The sequence below is a fragment of the Onychostruthus taczanowskii genome, unplaced genomic scaffold (genome assembly GCF_017590055.1).
Source record: "Onychostruthus taczanowskii isolate IOZ18803 unplaced genomic scaffold, ASM1759005v1 scaffold118, whole genome shotgun sequence".
In the NCBI taxonomy this organism is placed as follows: domain Eukaryota; kingdom Metazoa; phylum Chordata; class Aves; order Passeriformes; family Passeridae; genus Onychostruthus; species Onychostruthus taczanowskii.
Window position 1 is genome coordinate 1450571 of NW_024498329.1, and position 16927 is coordinate 1467497.

At 40.9% G+C, this 16927-nt stretch overlaps 1 protein-coding gene across 5 annotated transcripts in view; it reads left to right on the forward strand.

Moving 5' to 3' along the window:
• The window catches only part of DAPK2 (death associated protein kinase 2), a 72791-nt gene that overhangs the window by 13743 nt on the left and 42121 nt on the right, over nucleotides 1–16927 (forward strand). The window contains exons 3-8 of one of the 5 annotated variants that reach the window (XM_041427690.1): nucleotides 4974–5195; nucleotides 9188–9326; nucleotides 10771–10900; nucleotides 12013–12061; nucleotides 12752–12778; nucleotides 16471–16623. In XM_041427690.1, coding sequence (XP_041283624.1) covers nucleotides 4974–5195; nucleotides 9188–9326; nucleotides 10771–10900; nucleotides 12013–12061; nucleotides 12752–12778; nucleotides 16471–16623 — 720 coding nt within the window. Of the gene's footprint in view, nucleotides 1–4973; nucleotides 5341–7981; nucleotides 8278–9187; nucleotides 9327–10770; nucleotides 10901–11955; nucleotides 12062–12751; nucleotides 12779–16470; nucleotides 16624–16927 lie in introns of those variants that run through there. The other 4 variants (XM_041427692.1, XM_041427691.1, XM_041427688.1 and 1 more) reach the window with 4 other exon arrangements.

Sequence of the window (16927 nt, forward strand, 5' to 3'; positions counted from 1 at the left end):
GTATCTGTGTAGATTAAATTTCTGCTGTACCAAAATGCTAGTTTAGTCTAAAACAAAAAGTCTGTAAAAAATAAAATGTACTGCAAATTATTGTAATTCACAGAAGGCTTTTACGTCTTTATGGCTGTGATTATGGAATTCCTGCAAAAACCCTCCATATATATATATATATATATATATATATATATATGCTTTTATGCATATATTTTGTGTACCTTGCATGGCTTGCATTTGTGTTTCATAAATGAATTTAAAGCATAAAAATGGATTCTCACTGTTGTTCCAAGCAGACTCCTATCCTCTCTTCTGGGAAGAGCACTCAGTGAAGTTACAAATAGCAGAAGTCATCTCTGAAGTGTAAGCAAAGAGGGAGTAGAGTATTTAGTTTCATAAAACTATGGTTGAGCAATTGCTCTAATCACTCAAAAAAAAAAAAAAAGCCTGAAAAATATGTTTTCCTCAAATTCAGCAAGAATTCTCCAGGGCTTTGCTTTGAAAGTTAGCAAAAAACCCAACCATAAATGGATAAAATTACTAGTATATTTTTCCAAGAAAAGTAAATAGGAATGAAAAAGATGGAAAAGTAATAAGATGCAGACTTTCTAAGCTTGAGATGACCAGTTAAAACCAGTCCAAATTTAATAGTGGCAAAAAGACATGATGAACAAAACTGTTGACATAATAACAATGGATGTGGATGAGAATGAATTATCCTCTTCTGAACTAAACACACCAGCCTTGAATGTAGAGAAGCCCTGTGTTCAGGTTGGCTAAATACTATTATTGTGGTTATGTTTATGTCCATTAACTCATGCATGTACACAGGATGATTTCATAATATATTTTTAGTATTTTTAAACTATCATGCAGTCACAGTGTGGCTGTGAATTTAAGCAGTTAAAAACTGGTTTAGGGGCTGTTCGGTTTTATTTTAGCCTCCTTTCAAGTCATGTATTCTTGTGCAGGAACACGTAGTGAATAAAATATGAATTATTATAATTGCACTTCTAGTGATATCTAGAGACATGAAATTAATTTGTATCCTTACCCCATATAATGTTATTTCATTTTCCAGTAATATTGCCTGTATTTTACAGGTACAGAAGGACAAAGGTGTTACTTTTCATCAATTGTGAAGGATTCAAATTACTATTAAAGTCAGTGGGAGGCTGCCTAAAATCCCTTGCAAATCTGTTCCTAAGTAAATTGCCCAGGCTCATATAGGGAGTTGTGTCACCTCTTGACTGGCAGAATGCCAGAGCATTGTCCTTTGCCCAGGTTCATTTACTTTTCAATGAACTCGTTGAAAATGTATTTCTATGTGGTTCTATGTGGTCTAAGGTCTATCTGTCAATGTGTTCACATATCTCATGTCTTTTATGGGAATTTCAAGTTTTAACAGCTAAAGCATCATCATCATATTTTTTAGAATTCTTTAATGAATGAAATGAAGTTGAATATGAGCAAGACATAAAGAAATAGACTGAACATGCGGAAAGAGAACATATGTTTGGTATTTGGGGAAGAAATGGTTTGCTGTTCTCAAATGATAGACAAAATCATCTTCCTTCTCCCCACTTGGGCCTCCGAAGGCCTCTTTGGAGTCAAGTATCCTGTACTGTCATCTCAGTACTTTTCCTATATATTTTCAGTGTTTTGGGAAGAGCTCATGAGGTATGCAGTGTTTCAGGAACATCAGAGGAAGACTGGAATAAACCTATACTTGTGCAAGCAGTTGCTTAATGGCTCTCTTTATTCTAAAGCTGTGGAGCAGCAGCACTGCTGGGCACTGGGGCATTCCAGATTGGCGTCTGCACTGCTCTTGCTTTCAGGTGATATTCTGCCTCAAAGCATTACCTTCCAGAACCAGTATTAGAAGGAAACTTTGACAAAGAGCAAGAAATTGTCCTGTTATTCTGGATTGTCCCGCTTCACTCTTCCCACATCCTTTCCACATCCTCTCCTGAAGTGCATGATGATTAAATGATCTGAACTTGTGCTCTTCTAAAGCATGCTTCTGAAAATAGACTCCAAAACCACCCAGCAATATTGTCTCTGTGTTCTTATTCAGTGACAAACCTCCTACATGATAGTAGCAATGCAGATGATAGGTTGTCTTCATTGCTGGGATAAATTCCATCATTACTGATGGACAGATTTGATGTTGTAACTAATTATATTATAACTGACAGGATGCAGCTGCTATTGTTCATACTCGTGAGCTGTTTCCACAATTGAGGATGCTTAGTGTTTGTCAAAGCTGTTGCACAGCTGTCCAAAATATTTCTGGAAGGGAACAAATGTAACTTGTTAGAAAAAAAGATTTAAAAATCAGGAGTCGTAGCGTCATTAAGTTTGGAAAAAATTTCAAAGACCAATGTCAAAGCCATGAGCAACCAGTTTCCCCAGGAGAATGCTGTGGGGGCAGTGCCAAAGGCTTTACTGAGGTCCAGGTAGGCTCCATCCAGAAGTGTCAGCCTCTGAGCTTATACTGCATGTGTTGGAAATACTTCTGTTTGTGATCCAAATCATCTTTGTTTCAGCACTGTACTAAACCCCATTAATTCTGGCAAGGTCTTTTGGCTGAAATTTGGATATCTGAGCTGTGAAATTCAGTTTCAAGTCTAAGATCAGGTAAAATGCCCCATGTGAAATTATCTAAATGGCTTAATTTCTCAGTGCTGTCAACTTAGGTGTCAGGAAGACATACTTTCCTTTCTTCTGCTTTTTTCCTAGCCTAGGTCAAAAGTTTTGGAAGCTGACAGAGTTTGATTCTTATGGTCTGAATGCAGATGCATGAGAAGGCACAAAACCACTGTTGTCTTGCTCCTGACCTTACAATCTCTGTAGCTGACAAGGAATCCAAAGTATCTGACTGTGATTGTAAAATGCCTGTGAGGCATCCTCTTGTTTCACAGCTGAATGGGCCTCCAGGAGCTATTAATTGGTAATTGCATTGTAACTGTCTTAAATGCAGGATAAGAAATTGAGCATTTGTATCCTTCCCTGTCACTTGTAACCTCTTCTCCTCATCCCAAACTGAAGAGTTGTCTGCAAAAGCCTGTTTTTAAGGGAGATGGAAAATGGTATGAATGCTGGGACAGGAGCAGCAACAGTGTGTGTTGGTGGCCACACATGCAGGGGAGCAATAGTGGATTACAGCAGAATGAAGACAGAAATTCCTATGCTGTGTCATTATTACTTTTGTAAGCTTTTGCATCAACAGAAATGTACAAAATCCACAGTATCACTGGAATTTCTAAATGCAAAAGTGACTGTGTTTGTTCCCATAATCAGCACTCATAAAAAATATTTTCTCCTGAACTTTGACAAAATTTATCCCTAGAGAGAATTCAAGGAAACAAGCACAGGAACATTAATACCATGTTTCTTCAGAAAGTCAGAACCAAGCAAGATGCATGTCTTGCAAAATATGCTCAAGCAAACAAGAAAAAACATGAAAGTCATGACATTTTGCACAAGCAGCTCTCAGCACTACAAAACAAACTCTTTTAGTAGAATGCTTAAGGCAAGTTTGGGAATTCTGCTGTGGGAATTTCTCTAGAGTTTGCAGGTAATGATAAAAGCAGGGGAAATATAAATGAATTAAAGCATGTGACAAATGGCCACGGTCTCGATTCCATTTGTGAATGATTATTCCTAAAGGGATAAGTACACTTGTCCCATCTGTTCCTGCCTCTCTCCTGGGAAGGGTTTAGGATATATATGAAAATGAAAGACTAAAAGAAGTATGTCAGGCTGCCTGGCATTTGTTTGAATTCTGAAATGAGAGGCTGCCTCTGCTGTAGGGTGGGAGCCTTTGAGAGCTCCAAGTGACAGCCTTAATTTTTAATTCCTATGCCTTTGTATTTTTAAGACAGACTCCAGTCAGATGTCTGTTTTGATGAAGCACTAAGTACAGCACCTAATGAGGTGCTGAATATAATTGCTGTGTATGCTGCATAATTTAAGTACCAACTGTACTTGTATTCTTCTTTTACCAAGCTAGTGAATGATATAATAATATTGAAAACATCAGCTCAGTGCTTATACAGTGTAGTCATGGGGGGATGCACTTAATGAGTTTGTTTGTGATTCTTATAGAGAGATCCTATCTGATAAAATCACAGTAGCCAAAGGTTATGGTTGCCTGAAAGATGAGTCTTTTCCTTCCAAGTTTGGATATAATGTCCTGAATAAGGAAGTATCTGATACTAAATGTGTATTCTGGGACTGGAGAGCTGCCAATTCCTAGGAGATAAGGCAGGATTTTTGCACTTGGAGTACATTAGGAGCCACAGTGAAAATGTTTTATTAGCAAATTGCAAGAACATGCCTTTTAGCCTTAATGCAGCCACTGTATTATTTTGTACAGTGGGAAATGCTTTGTCCTTAAGGTGCAGTGAGAAACCTGCACTTACTCTAGTTATATTTACAGCCAAATTATCAAGTGAATGCATAAATATGAATAAACAATTTTTTAAAAATTTGAAAATTGTATGCTGGAGGCCAGTTTTGCATTTCCAAAGAGTTATCATTCATCTGAGTTCTTCTCTAGGGACTATTCTTAAGACAAATATTTTAATGTGTGTGTGTTCTTTCAGTACACCCAGTGGTGTGTTGCAGACTTGAATGTCTTAAGCATTACCGAGTGAAGTAGTGGTAACTTGAACCTTTTGAGGCAGATCTTACTCATTTAAACATGAACTGTTTTTAGAGGTTTAAACTCCTTTTGTCAATCATTGTTTGGTTTTGCTAAATTTCAGACACAGTAGGAGGTTACCTTCTTAAGCTCTAATACCTTTGACTGCAGAGTCCTGACAGTCCTCACTCTTGTACCAAGAACAAGCTTAGCAATGCTCAGCAGTGCTGCTCAGGGCTTACAGGATCAGGCTTTGTATGGGACTGGCTTATTTGGGAATCTGTCATGTAAAAGCCTTAAGAGCATTTTTGTTGTCCCCTTGTCCTTGCAGTGGCCAGTTTGCTATAGTGAAGAAGTGTCGAGAGAAAACCACAGGGGTGGAATACGCTGCCAAATTCATCAAGAAGCGGCAGAGCCGGGCCAGCCGGCGTGGGGTGAGCCGGGAGGAGATTGCGCGCGAGGTCACCATTCTGCAGCAGGTCCTGCACACCAACATCGTCAAGCTGCATGACATCTATGAGAACAAGACAGACGTGGTCCTCATCCTGGAGCTGTGAGTAAGGGCTCTTCCCTGCAGAGATGGCTGAGGTGAATAGAAACCAGAGAGCACTGCAGAGGCTGCCGGAGCACAGGGGCGCTGATAAAAGGAGCTGTTGCATTCTTGGGCCTCACAAATCTCGTCAGGAGCACTGAGTGAGGTTGGTGGTGAGCAGCTTCCCTAGCTCATCCATGTGCCCTGGGGATACAGGTGCACCTGAACATTAGCTGAGGGAATTTGATACTGAGCCAGGGAATCTTGTCAACTTGAAAACAGTTTACTAAGGGAGAGATTGCCTCATGTCTGCCTAGGGCTGCCCTGAGATAAACCTTGGAGGAAGTGCAAGTGGCCGCTGAATGCTCATTTTATTTTTCTTCCTGGTTTCATCTCTTTCACTACATCTGAGGCCATCAAGCCTTTTGCAAAATTCGCAGCCATTCTCATTACTTCCATATTTTCCTCATTTAGATCAGCTAGACGAGTAAATGGGAGGAGGGCAAGGGAAGAAGTTTTTTTAATCCCTTGGCATTTACTGTTGAGGATGAATAGCAGCAGGATGGGAATGAAGAAAAGCTGTTTACTTTTGTGCCACCATATGAGGGGGGCAAACCACTGCCATTTAGGTCCTGCTGACAAGTGGACCTCCTCACCCCTACATGCAAAGTGATGCAATTTTTCAGTGTGTATGGGGCAGGAAATACAGTCACCATGTTTGAAGTGAGGTAGACCATATATTCCCTAGGACACCAGCCTGGACCTTGTGCATGGAATCCAGCCAACAAGGCTTTTATCCCTGAGGGAGCTCTCTAGGGGAGCCAGCATTTAGGTCAGGGAGCATTCCTGGAGATTAGTGTGACTGCTGGGAGATGGCATATGAGTGATGATGAGCATCTGTTAACTTTGAAGTGTATGTCTGTGGCCAAATGTTGGTCTCTGTAGCCAAGCTCAGGAAGACAGGGAAAGAACTCACTTTTTCTCACTGGTGACTACCCTGAGCTAAAGCAACCTCCTGTTTCATTACCTTCTGCTTTTTCCTGTCCTCATGTGGCCTGATATATTTTGTGTGTTCTTTTGTCAGGCTGTAACATATTGCAGTTTGCAATTTTCTGCATGCAACAGAAATTTGACCTGATAAAGGCCTCTGCATTCAGCTGCTGTATACAAATTGAGGATGATGATAGTTGCTAATAAAGATAATTAAATTCTCTTTGTAAACAGAAAATCTCTTCCTCTCTGATACCCTGCTCTCAGAGTCTCATATTCCCTGCTGTTTATCAAAGTAAGTGTAACAGCACCTGGCCAAGCAATCTTATGGTAATCTTCAGTGAACTTCAGCTTCAAAAGAATGGCCCCAGTATTGTTGGGTAATTGAAGAAGCTGTCCTGGTGTTTAAAAGAGGATTTGTCTGAAATGTTGACTTTCTCACATACTCACAGTGCTGGAAAAACCATCTCCTCTTTTCAGAGAGGTCAGTTCTGCAGGGGCTGGTTCTCCTGTTCAAGAGGAGTGCCAGGTCCATTGCTGTGACAGTCTGGCAGGTACACGGCTTCTCTTTCCTTCTGTACATTGTCCAGGGACTTGCCCCCCCACCTTTCTGTGGGGTTGTTGTTCTCTGTGTCTGGGCCCTGCCTGAAACCTGCTTTGCCCAAGCAGAAGCAGCCTGGAGGCAGGTTGGATTGATACACCAGTGTCTTCTCTACAGGTAAGTGTCAGGGTTGTGTATACAAAACAGCTCTGTCCAAGAAGTAAGGCAGCATTGTTTGTCTTTCATTGGACTTCGAAGGAAAAGTAAAACAATCATGCAATCATTTCCTTGCCATGATATTGGGTGAAATGGTAAAAGGGAAAGAAATGGAAGGAATTCTGTAACAGCTGAGAAGTGACCATTTGCAGGTGTTGATTTAGAAAACAAACCTCTCCGGCTGATATGTAACTTGATGCAGTTATGAGTGTTTTACTGCAAAGGAATTAGTGCTTGAAGTGTGGGTTTTTTTCTGGGATTCCATAATGTCTTGCTTTTGGGATTGCTAAATCTCTTTTGATTGTGGGTTTCTTTGAATTCAGGTGTATAACTTGGATAAGAATGATCTTGTAAGTAAACCGCCTACCACTCTCTAGGTACAGTTTACTGAGGCCTGATTTTAAAGCCTGAGTCTTTGTTAATTGGAAATAATCACATCTCTTCTACTGAGTTTTCCTTTAAATTACTCTTTTGAGATCTCTACAGCTTAGGCTATGTGTTAGGCTATACCTCAAGAGACTGGAGATTAATATAGTGTTTTTCATGTATGCCCATCTCTGATCTTCAGGAAATTAAATGCTCATGTGGTTATTGTAGAAGCGAATCTTTTGTTGATAAACAAAACTTTATTTTGAGCTCTCTAAATCTTTTTGTTTGTTTGTTTGTTTCTTTTATTTTTATGTTGTATTCTGTAGCTTAAAAGCCCCCTCCCTAGCATCATTCAAGGTTAGTGTGAACTAAAGAGAATTGGGTAAATACATCAAGGAGCTCTCAAGTAAATATCCTGTGATCCTTGTTCTTGCAGGCTGCAGTTTCTTCAGTCATGCCTTGGGCATAGCTGGTTTCCCAGAATGTTGGTGAGGTTGCCATTGGGGCAAACTCCCTGGTGTGCCCTGGGCAGATGACCCAGCTAGTTTAAGTGCCCACTGTTGGAGGCAGCAAGAGAGAATGAGAATTAAGTCGCTCCAGTCTGTGCAGCTGAACTTTTTCTGTCATTGCTTGTGTAGCAAAGCAGGTTGCTCTGAAGGCAGTTGCCAGTCTCCTCCAAGCAGGAGGAGGCTGGTGTACCAAGGTGTATCCTTGAACACCCTGAGCAGAGCAGAACAGCTCTGCTCAAGTGGCTCAGCCTGGGAGCTCTCCTGAAGCGGAGCCTGCTTCTGCAGGACTGGGGCTGGGGCTGTCGTCTGGCCTCAGGGAGATTAAAGAGTCCAGCTTAAGAAACCAACACCAAGGAGATCTTGCAGGGCAAAAGAGAAAGAGAGAACAGTGTGCATACATGGTTACATTCCAGAAAAGTACAAGAACATACCCCGGTCCAGCTGGCTTCCTGATGCCTGGATGGAGTGTCTGCCAGAGGTGATTGCTTAAGTGCACTCTGAATAGAAATCATTAAATAACTGGGAGTCACCTGCTCACTGTACACATATTTCACCAAGAGACTACCAGGTTTTTCTTACAGATTTCTGTACTGGTTTGTCACAGTAGTCTCTAGTAATTGGTGTACTACTGAACAAAGGCCTCTAAACTTACTATGATATGGAAAGAGACCGTGTTCTCTGTTGTACAGGATACAGCAAAACCTGTCCAGAAAGGCTGATGGTAGTGCTGAGATCCTTGGCAGGTGTCACCTAGAAAAGAAAATCAAGAGATGAAGTAACAGTCTCACAGGTTGAATAACTGAGACTAATAGAAAGGAGAAGGTGGCAGCTAAAGATAGCAGTTGCAACATATTTCTGGGTGATATAAGCTTATTTTTGTTTGCCAGGCATTTAGTTATAACAATTAAAGCATAAAGTGACTTCTGCCTAGGTGAAGGGAGGTAACTTCTGCCCAGGTGAAGAGTCCTGCCTCAAAGGGTTAGAAAAGTTTCTGAAAATGTGAGAGGTGTGAAAAAAATATCCAGTAATCCATGGGCAAGTCACTATGCCCAGTGTAAGTCTGGAACTACAAGGCACCTTGTCCTCCACAGGACCAGCAGAGGAAGCTAAGACACAAACCCAATGTCTTTGTGGCTTTGGACGTGCTGTTCTTGCTTGCAGTGGACTTGTCCTTGCAGGTTGTGCAGCTATTGACAGTAGCTTCCTTTGAAAGAGGCAGAGTAGGGAATCACCATGTGGTCACCACCAGTGTTCTGTGGGAGCCTGGGGTCAGAGGAACGATTCCCCAAAGACCTGTATTGAGGTTCTTTGCTGTTTTAGTTTGCTTGCATTTATGTTGTGGATTACAGTGCAGGAGATAACAGGCTGTTTTTTGATGTGTTTTGCAGGGTTTCTGGAGGAGAACTTTTTGACTTCCTGGCACAGAAGGAGTCTTTGAGTGAAGAGGAAGCAACCAGGTTCATCAAGCAGATTTTGGATGGTGTGAATTACCTTCACTCTAAGAAAATTGCTCACTTTGATCTAAAGGTAAAGATGTTGATTTAGGCTTTGGCTGAGCTGTAGCTGCTAATTTTGGTATTTAATACAGGTAAGGTTAGGTGGTCACTGAAGATGTTGCATGAATTGCAAGATAGGAATCAGAAAGCATAAGTAAAGAACCATTAAAGTGACAGTGACTGTCAAATGACCTATTATATATTCACTTAATAACTCTCCTGGTTTTAAAGGACTGGGTGTGGAGTTTAGCAAGTGTTAAATTAGAGATGTATTTTTAAGCAGTGATCTGATCAGATGGAGGATGGTTCATTATTATCTCATCACTTGACAGGGCTCCATTGCCTGCAGTGAAGCTATAATGGTTTATACCACCTAAGGAATAAAACAGTGCTCCAAGAGGTAGTGACAGTGACTTTTTCTCTATCAGTCTGTTCTAAAGAAGCTTACCTTATGTGTCTGTGGTGAACATATATGCCCTAGATTGATGAAAGAAAACCAGGCTTGTTACCCTGAGGCTAAAACATGGTTGGTCCAATGACTGTGAGAATAAATTATTCATATGCTCTGTTTTCCAGTGCAGCTCTGACTGAGAGAATGTGTTAGCAGGAGCAACTTCCACGTTAGATTCTGCTGTGGAAAAGCCAGGCAGCTGCCAGCAGGGAATCTGACTCTCTCATTGCTGCCCTTGAAGTTATGATTAAGTTATGACAGATTAATGCATTAAAGCTCATCATGGGAGATAAATTGAACCCGTAGTTTACTCTGAAACCTGGGAATTCGGTCCATGGTAGGGAGTAGCTAAGGCTGAGAAATTTAGTTGAAGAAAGGACTTTATTAAATATGTTGGATCTGGTAGAAAAGTAAAGTGTGTGGTTAAACATGTTAGTTTTGATTTCACAGTTCACGCTTCAGGTTTTTCTTACAATGCTGTGAGAATGCCACATGTTCTTTTATTAGCTTGGTATGATCTAGGACCTCTGATCCCAACTGTTTGCATTTTCTGGATTGTTCAGCTGGTAAATCCTGAATCTTTTCCTGGCTTTGTTGCAGCTGTGAATTTAGTCTCTCAGAGTAGTTAGTTGCTTTTTCCTTCCCTGAATAGGTTCAGCATTTACCAAATTATCTTCCATTGGCTTCCCTTGCTCTTTTCTCTTGCATGCAGTCTTACATAGGGATGTTTTCCAATGAGGAAATGTTTCTTATAAAGATAATAGAGTTTGACATGGATAGCAGTGTAGTCTGGTGAGTAATTTCAATCTCTTGCTCAAGGGCTCTTTCACTCGGAGCTGGGCAGTAGCATTTTATCTGCAAACACCTGAACTGCTTCAGCTGCCTGCTACCTCAATCAAAAGAACTGTAAATGGCTAAGCACAGGGTTATTTTTCTTATTCTATGATGATGTATATGCAAAGGAAAAAAATAATTTGAAAACTCTGTTACTTTCCAAGATATTAATATCTTTTGTCATTTTTAGCCTGAAAACATAATGCTTCTAGACAAGAATATCCCTATTCCACACATCAAACTCATTGACTTTGGCCTGGCTCACAAAATAGAAGATGGAGTTGAATTTAAAAATATATTTGGAACTCCGGAATTTGTAGGTGAGTGACATGTTCCTTTGTCTTACATTGCAAATTTCAGAGGAAGTCAAGACATCTTGTCAAGAGTTAAAAATTGAGGGATAGAAGTAGTTTTAATCTTTTTTCTGTCAAGGCCACTTAAATCTAGAGGTTTACATTATTTTTCTGGAGTAAGCAAAGGTGCTTTCTGTAAACCAGATGTGCTACTCCTGTGAGATTAGCTGCTGCCAAATAAATATTTAGAGATGTAAATTCAGGATTGAGATTGTGAAGCTCTGTGTATACAAATGATAGTCTTTTTTCTTGGTGCCTGGGGTAAGTAGATCTCTGCATTGTGATACATGAGTACACAGTTACATGGGTATCTGTCATTGCTTTGTAAATAAACACACCTCACACTGTATACCTGCTGAGTACCCTCATCTCCCCTTACATTTTTCCATGTGGTTCTCTTTTTGTTCTTCACTGGTCATAATTCTAATCTGTCTCGCCTGGACTTTAGGTTAATCCTGCTACTTTCTATTAGTTTTTATTTTGGAGTTTGGGGACTGGGTAGAGAATTGTAATTAATATTCCAGTTAAACACAGATGTCACAGATAATTTTTTCAGCTTATTTCACCCTTGCTCTTTTCTCTTGCATGCAGTCTTACATAGGGATGTTTTCCAATGAGGAAATGTTTCTTATAAAGATAATAGAGTTTGACATGGATAGCAGTGTAGTCTGGTGAGTAATTTCAATCTCTTGCTCAAGGGCTCTTTCTGACTGGCATTTACAAAGTTGCTATAATGGCACCACTTAAGAAACAAAACAAAAGCTCATGCTTAGGGGCAGCAGCATTCTTGGGAGGTGAAATAATTTGTTATTTGTTGTAATTTGCAGTATAATTACTATAAAATGTCTGTTTTACCATTATTCTTGAGTGGCATTATGCTCCAAATTACTCTACATAATCTCTTCTGAACAGCTGTGAACTTGAACTCCTACTGGGGCTGTAAAATTATAAACATTGTATTCTGTAACTAACTTTTCCCTCTTCCCCTTTCTCCCTCTTGGTAATTCTTGGCCTGCTACTCCAGCCTGGTAAAAATTTGATACCTCAGTTGCTGCTGTTTGATTAAATGTTTCTTACAGCTCCAGAAATCGTAAACTATGAACCACTTGGACTAGCTGCAGACATGTGGTAAGTTTTATAATGTGTTTGTGCTTTCTTTTCCTGGTTACTGTACAATTACTCTTTCCTATTTTGCTCTTAATAGAATCCATTGCACCACAACAAATTAAAAAAAAAACCAAAACAAAACAAAGACTTAAACACAGTTAATGAGTCTTTGTTCTATCATTCTGTTTTTATATATTCTTTTAAATTAAAAGATAAACATTTAATTTCTGCAAAATTACCTTGAAAAACTGGAGTCATGGCAGTTCCAGAGTTAACTGTTTGCCACTGTCCATGCAGAGGAGCACTCTGAGAAGGAAACGTGTTCCTGCAGAGCTTGTGACAGCTTTATTTATAAGAGCCCTTCATGTAGAGGAGACCTGTGTAATTGGAAGGCAGGGAAAAGAGGTCACCCCAAATCAAACATCCTGTTTCTGCTGCTCTGTGTTTCATAGACGTGTACTTCTACTCACTGTAGTAAGTACCCACTGAGTAGAAATACACAGAGGCTTCCGATAGCCACATTACTTGATGCTATATGTAAAATTATTTGTGCCCTCAAAACCCCGTTCTGTAAGAGATGTTAGCAGTTGTCTAAAGTCACAATGGCTCTCCTGCCTCTATTGCAGCTGCTATTGACTGTTGTGCGTTCTGCACATTAGGAAGAATACTGGTCATGTAGAACCCCTGCAACTAATCTCCTTTGTTTTTTAGGAGCATAGGAGTCATCACCTACATACTGTGAGTACAACAGATTCAGTCCTGTAGAAACGTTCCTGAAGGTCAGTTGCACTAGCACAGAACAGTTCTTCCCTTCAGCCATTTAGGGACCTGCACACATGCAGTGGGCAGGGGTTTGTGTAAAGGACAGGGGTTAACCCACAGCCTTTTCAATTTACAATAAGGAGTAAAAGATGAGGGGCATTCTGAGCAGGAGAAAAACAAATGTCCCTGGTATCACTGGGCATTTCTGCATTTTATGGGATCTCATCAGTTCTGAGCGGTAGAGGATGGAAAAGCCTAGAGGATTAATAGCTCCTGGAATGACTGTGAGCTACCAGCGTGAGAGCATAGAAACAGAAAGTGTAACAATCCCATTTACAAGTTGGATTATTTCAGGTGGAAACAGTGAAGTTTTTATTTGCTTGTAAAAGCAGCAGTCTAGATTATTATGCATAAGTAAGGTCACCCATTTCAAAAAGGTGAATTTAAGCTGAAAGAGGAGCAGAGAAGTTGACCCTGGAAACTGAGAATTCAACTTACAGGAGAAAAAAAAGTGTTTGTTAAAGCTAGTAAAGCAAAGGTTGGTTGGAGAGATCAGTATAGGCAGTAGCATAAAGGAAAACTAGATCTCAGAATACTGTTTAGATACATATTCTCTTTAGAAGAAAAGTGTGTCAGCTGGTGGTGAATAAATAAAAGGAGGGAATTATGATATGCTCAGGCTCTCAAAGAAATGAGTTTCTGTGGGCATCTGAGGACAAGCAGTTGAGAGTTTTAAGATGGAGCTCGACAACTTGGGAAACTGCTTGTGTGACAATGGATGCATGCAACAGAGGAACAGCACTCCTTGCTTTTCCTCTCATTTGACGTGAGAATTGCAGGAGTGGTCAGTGATCCTTGATCCTAACTACTTCCATCGAAACCCTCTGACTCCTGGGGAGCAGGGAGTGGACACTGCTTGCTGGGAATGTCGCACCCATGGCTTTGGCTGTTCCTTGTGATTCTCAGAGGAATAACCTGCTGCCAGGCTTGAAGGAGGTGGACTCCTGTATTAGATGGATTTGCACTACACATTCCAGGCATCAGACAAGTACAGAGGCTTGAAGGGGAAGGATTGTCTTTTCAGTGTGGAAAATAAATCTTGTCCTATGCATAAGGGTTAGACCCCACAAGCTGTAAAAGAGAGGTAGGGTCTGAGGAATCAGATTCAGTGCAATGAATTCCCTTTTCTACAGTACAAAGAAAAGTTTGGGGTATTGGTTGAACCCAAGCTCAGGTAAAGGGATTTAAAATACTGTCCAGACCCTTGTTTTTTGTCAGCACTCTGATCTGCACTGACACACCTGTACTTGGCAGGACATTAAACTTTGTGAGTTTGGAAAATGGGTGTTCCTATTTGATGAGAGGAAAACTTAGGAGTTGAGGTCAAGCAGCAGGTGGGAATGTGATCAGTGATGCACAGAGCCAGCTGCTCCTCAGGTCTTCCTGTTACACTGAGGGGTCTGTGCTGGGACAGAGTGAGGGAGCGGTTCCTGTACTGCATCCAGCACAGGAGATCTGTTTTACCTGCTTGGCTACTAATGATTGTTGTTGTCATTAAGGTAGAAAAATGTCTCCATGCAAATGATCAGAAAAAAAGAGCATGCTTTTTACAGTCGGAGGGATCAGCTTGCATGATAGGCTATGGACTAGAAATTTGCATGCCTTCAACTCATATTGCCTCCTAATTTTAAAGCCTTTTGCTCAGAAGTGTTCTGAATAATTGGGGTGTGTCTATGATACCACCTACTTTAGCACATGTGGCAGCAATCAAATGGATGCCATCATCAGGTGTAGAGTTCAAAATGCATCCAAGTCCTCAATTCAGTAACTCTGCAGTGATTCAGTGAGTTGTAAGGGCAAAGCCTTTATTACTGAGTCTGCTGGTACATATTTACAGGCACTGAGTCAGGATATGACAAAAGCCAATTGCATTGGATATTAGATTTGAGAATCCTCCCATTTCACAGATTTCAAAACTGAGTCCCAAAGAGAAAAAAAGAAAAAAATCAGAAAATAGAGGACTGTTGATTTTGGCTTCCAACAAAGGGCCAGAAGGTGGAATTACAGCTGCTTCATGGCATAATTTGGGGAAAGGGAAAAGAAGCCAAGGCCTTAGGGCAGGTTTCCAAGGTTCAGTTTTGGAGCAAAGCTCATGGTCTGTGGAGAGGTGCCTATTTGTAGCCAGCAGAAAGGGAACCGAAGTTTAAGAGAACGTATGTAAAACCCCTTAAGAATTGAGACTGACTGTGGTTTATGGGATGAAATTTACTGCATCAATGACAACTGGAGGACCTCACTCATGCTCTCTTGCCTGTGTCAGATGCTTTGGTGGTATTATGTGATTGTAGAGGGGGGAGGAAGCAGTTTATGCTTCTCCTCCCCCCTCCTTGAGTGTTTATTCTGTGGATAAAAACAAAAATGGTAGCTGGAGATTGGGCTGAAAGGCTTGGGTGGTCCCATCTAACTTTCTGCTTATCTCCCAATATTCCCAGTCAGCCTGGTGGTGGCAATACAGACATCGTAAAAGTCTGTTAAGAGTGGAATCATGTATGCAAATGGTTTAGTATTCAAAACCTCAGTTTAGTTCCCTGGAGTTTGCTGCAGTCCTGTTTTGAGCCTGCTGCATCCTGAAACTGTTACCAAAGCTGGACATAATAGATAAGCACAATAATAGCCCAGAAGATTATAAGAAAAGGGGTGAGATCAATCTCCTTGGTATAAATGACATTTCCCATAAACCAGACTTTTACAAGTCAGCATCTCTTTGTGTTGGGGGAGACGGAGCCTGGAGGAAAGGCAGGGCAGGAGGGGTCTGGGATAACTCTGTTCTGACACAAGTTTTATGGAGCAGTGGTGCAGAGTCATCAAAGATGAAGGCTGACAATCACAGCTGAGAGATGGGCAAAGCAGGAGGAAACCTTTTTCTTAAGTCAAGCTCGCTAAATGGCATTTTATTATGATGCTGTCTCCATTACATCCTTGCAGTTGGAGCAGGGTGCCAAGAGAAAGAAATTTTGTGTTGTTCAGAAACAGTTGGATTTTATTGCAGCCAAAGCCCTTTTGCTTGTGGATTCCTTTTACTGAGCAGCATGGCCCTGCCTCTCCAGTGGAGCTGGCTCCTAGGCAAGGCCATGTGCCTGGCTTCTGGTCATATGTTGTATTTTGCTTCCAGCTGAGAAAGGTCTCTTGGTTGAACCCACTGTTCAGGGAACTCATCAGCAGCTTTGCAGAGAGAAAAGAAGTAGGGGCAGAGCTTTTCCTCCCTGAAGAAAAACTATAGAAACACTACACTACAACTTGAAGGTTATAGAAGCTGCAGCCTGGTAGTCTTTGTGGGTTCACAGGGATAGAGACTGTCCTGAGCTGAAACTTTTTCTAGTTTGATTCACAATGACTTAAATTAGACACTCAGGAGAGGAGAATCTGTGCATTCCTCTCTGTGTACATGCATTAGTGCTCCTCTAGAGACTTTCAATGCAAGTCTGGCTCAGCTAAGTGAGCCACATCTGTAGTGAGCCAAAGCTGGCCATGTTTTTTCCTACATGGCAGAGCTGCTTCAACACAAGAGGCACAGATGTTCTAAGAGTATATTCTACGGTCACAGTCATTTCATTAGGGGACTTCTGTCATTTATTTTACCAACTGATTCCTCTTTTTGGCTTATGTAGGCTTAGTGGTGCATCGCCTTTCCTTGGAGAAACTAAACAAGAAACCCTTGCCAACATCACAGCTGTGAATTACGATTTTGATGAAGAATTTTTCAGTAATACTAGTGACCTGGCAAAAGACTTTATTCAGAAACTACTGGTGAAAGATACACGGTAAGCAAATATTCACAAAGACCCATTTATCTCTAAAATAAACCTGGTGAAATGTGGCTTGACAAGTGAAAAAGCTTTTCTTGCAGTGTGTATTGCCAGTCAAGAGCAAGGCAGGAGGATGCTGCTGTGACTCTAGTTAATCACTGCATCCAGAAACCCTGAGAAGAGGAACCAAATCTCCTCAGCTAAATGCCATGTTCAGGACTGAATTCTCACCTGAGTCAAGCTGGTACAATAGGTTGTAGCTGAAGGGCTGAAAATGATGTGCACAATCTTGAGTTCAGGGTAACAACCACTCCACCAT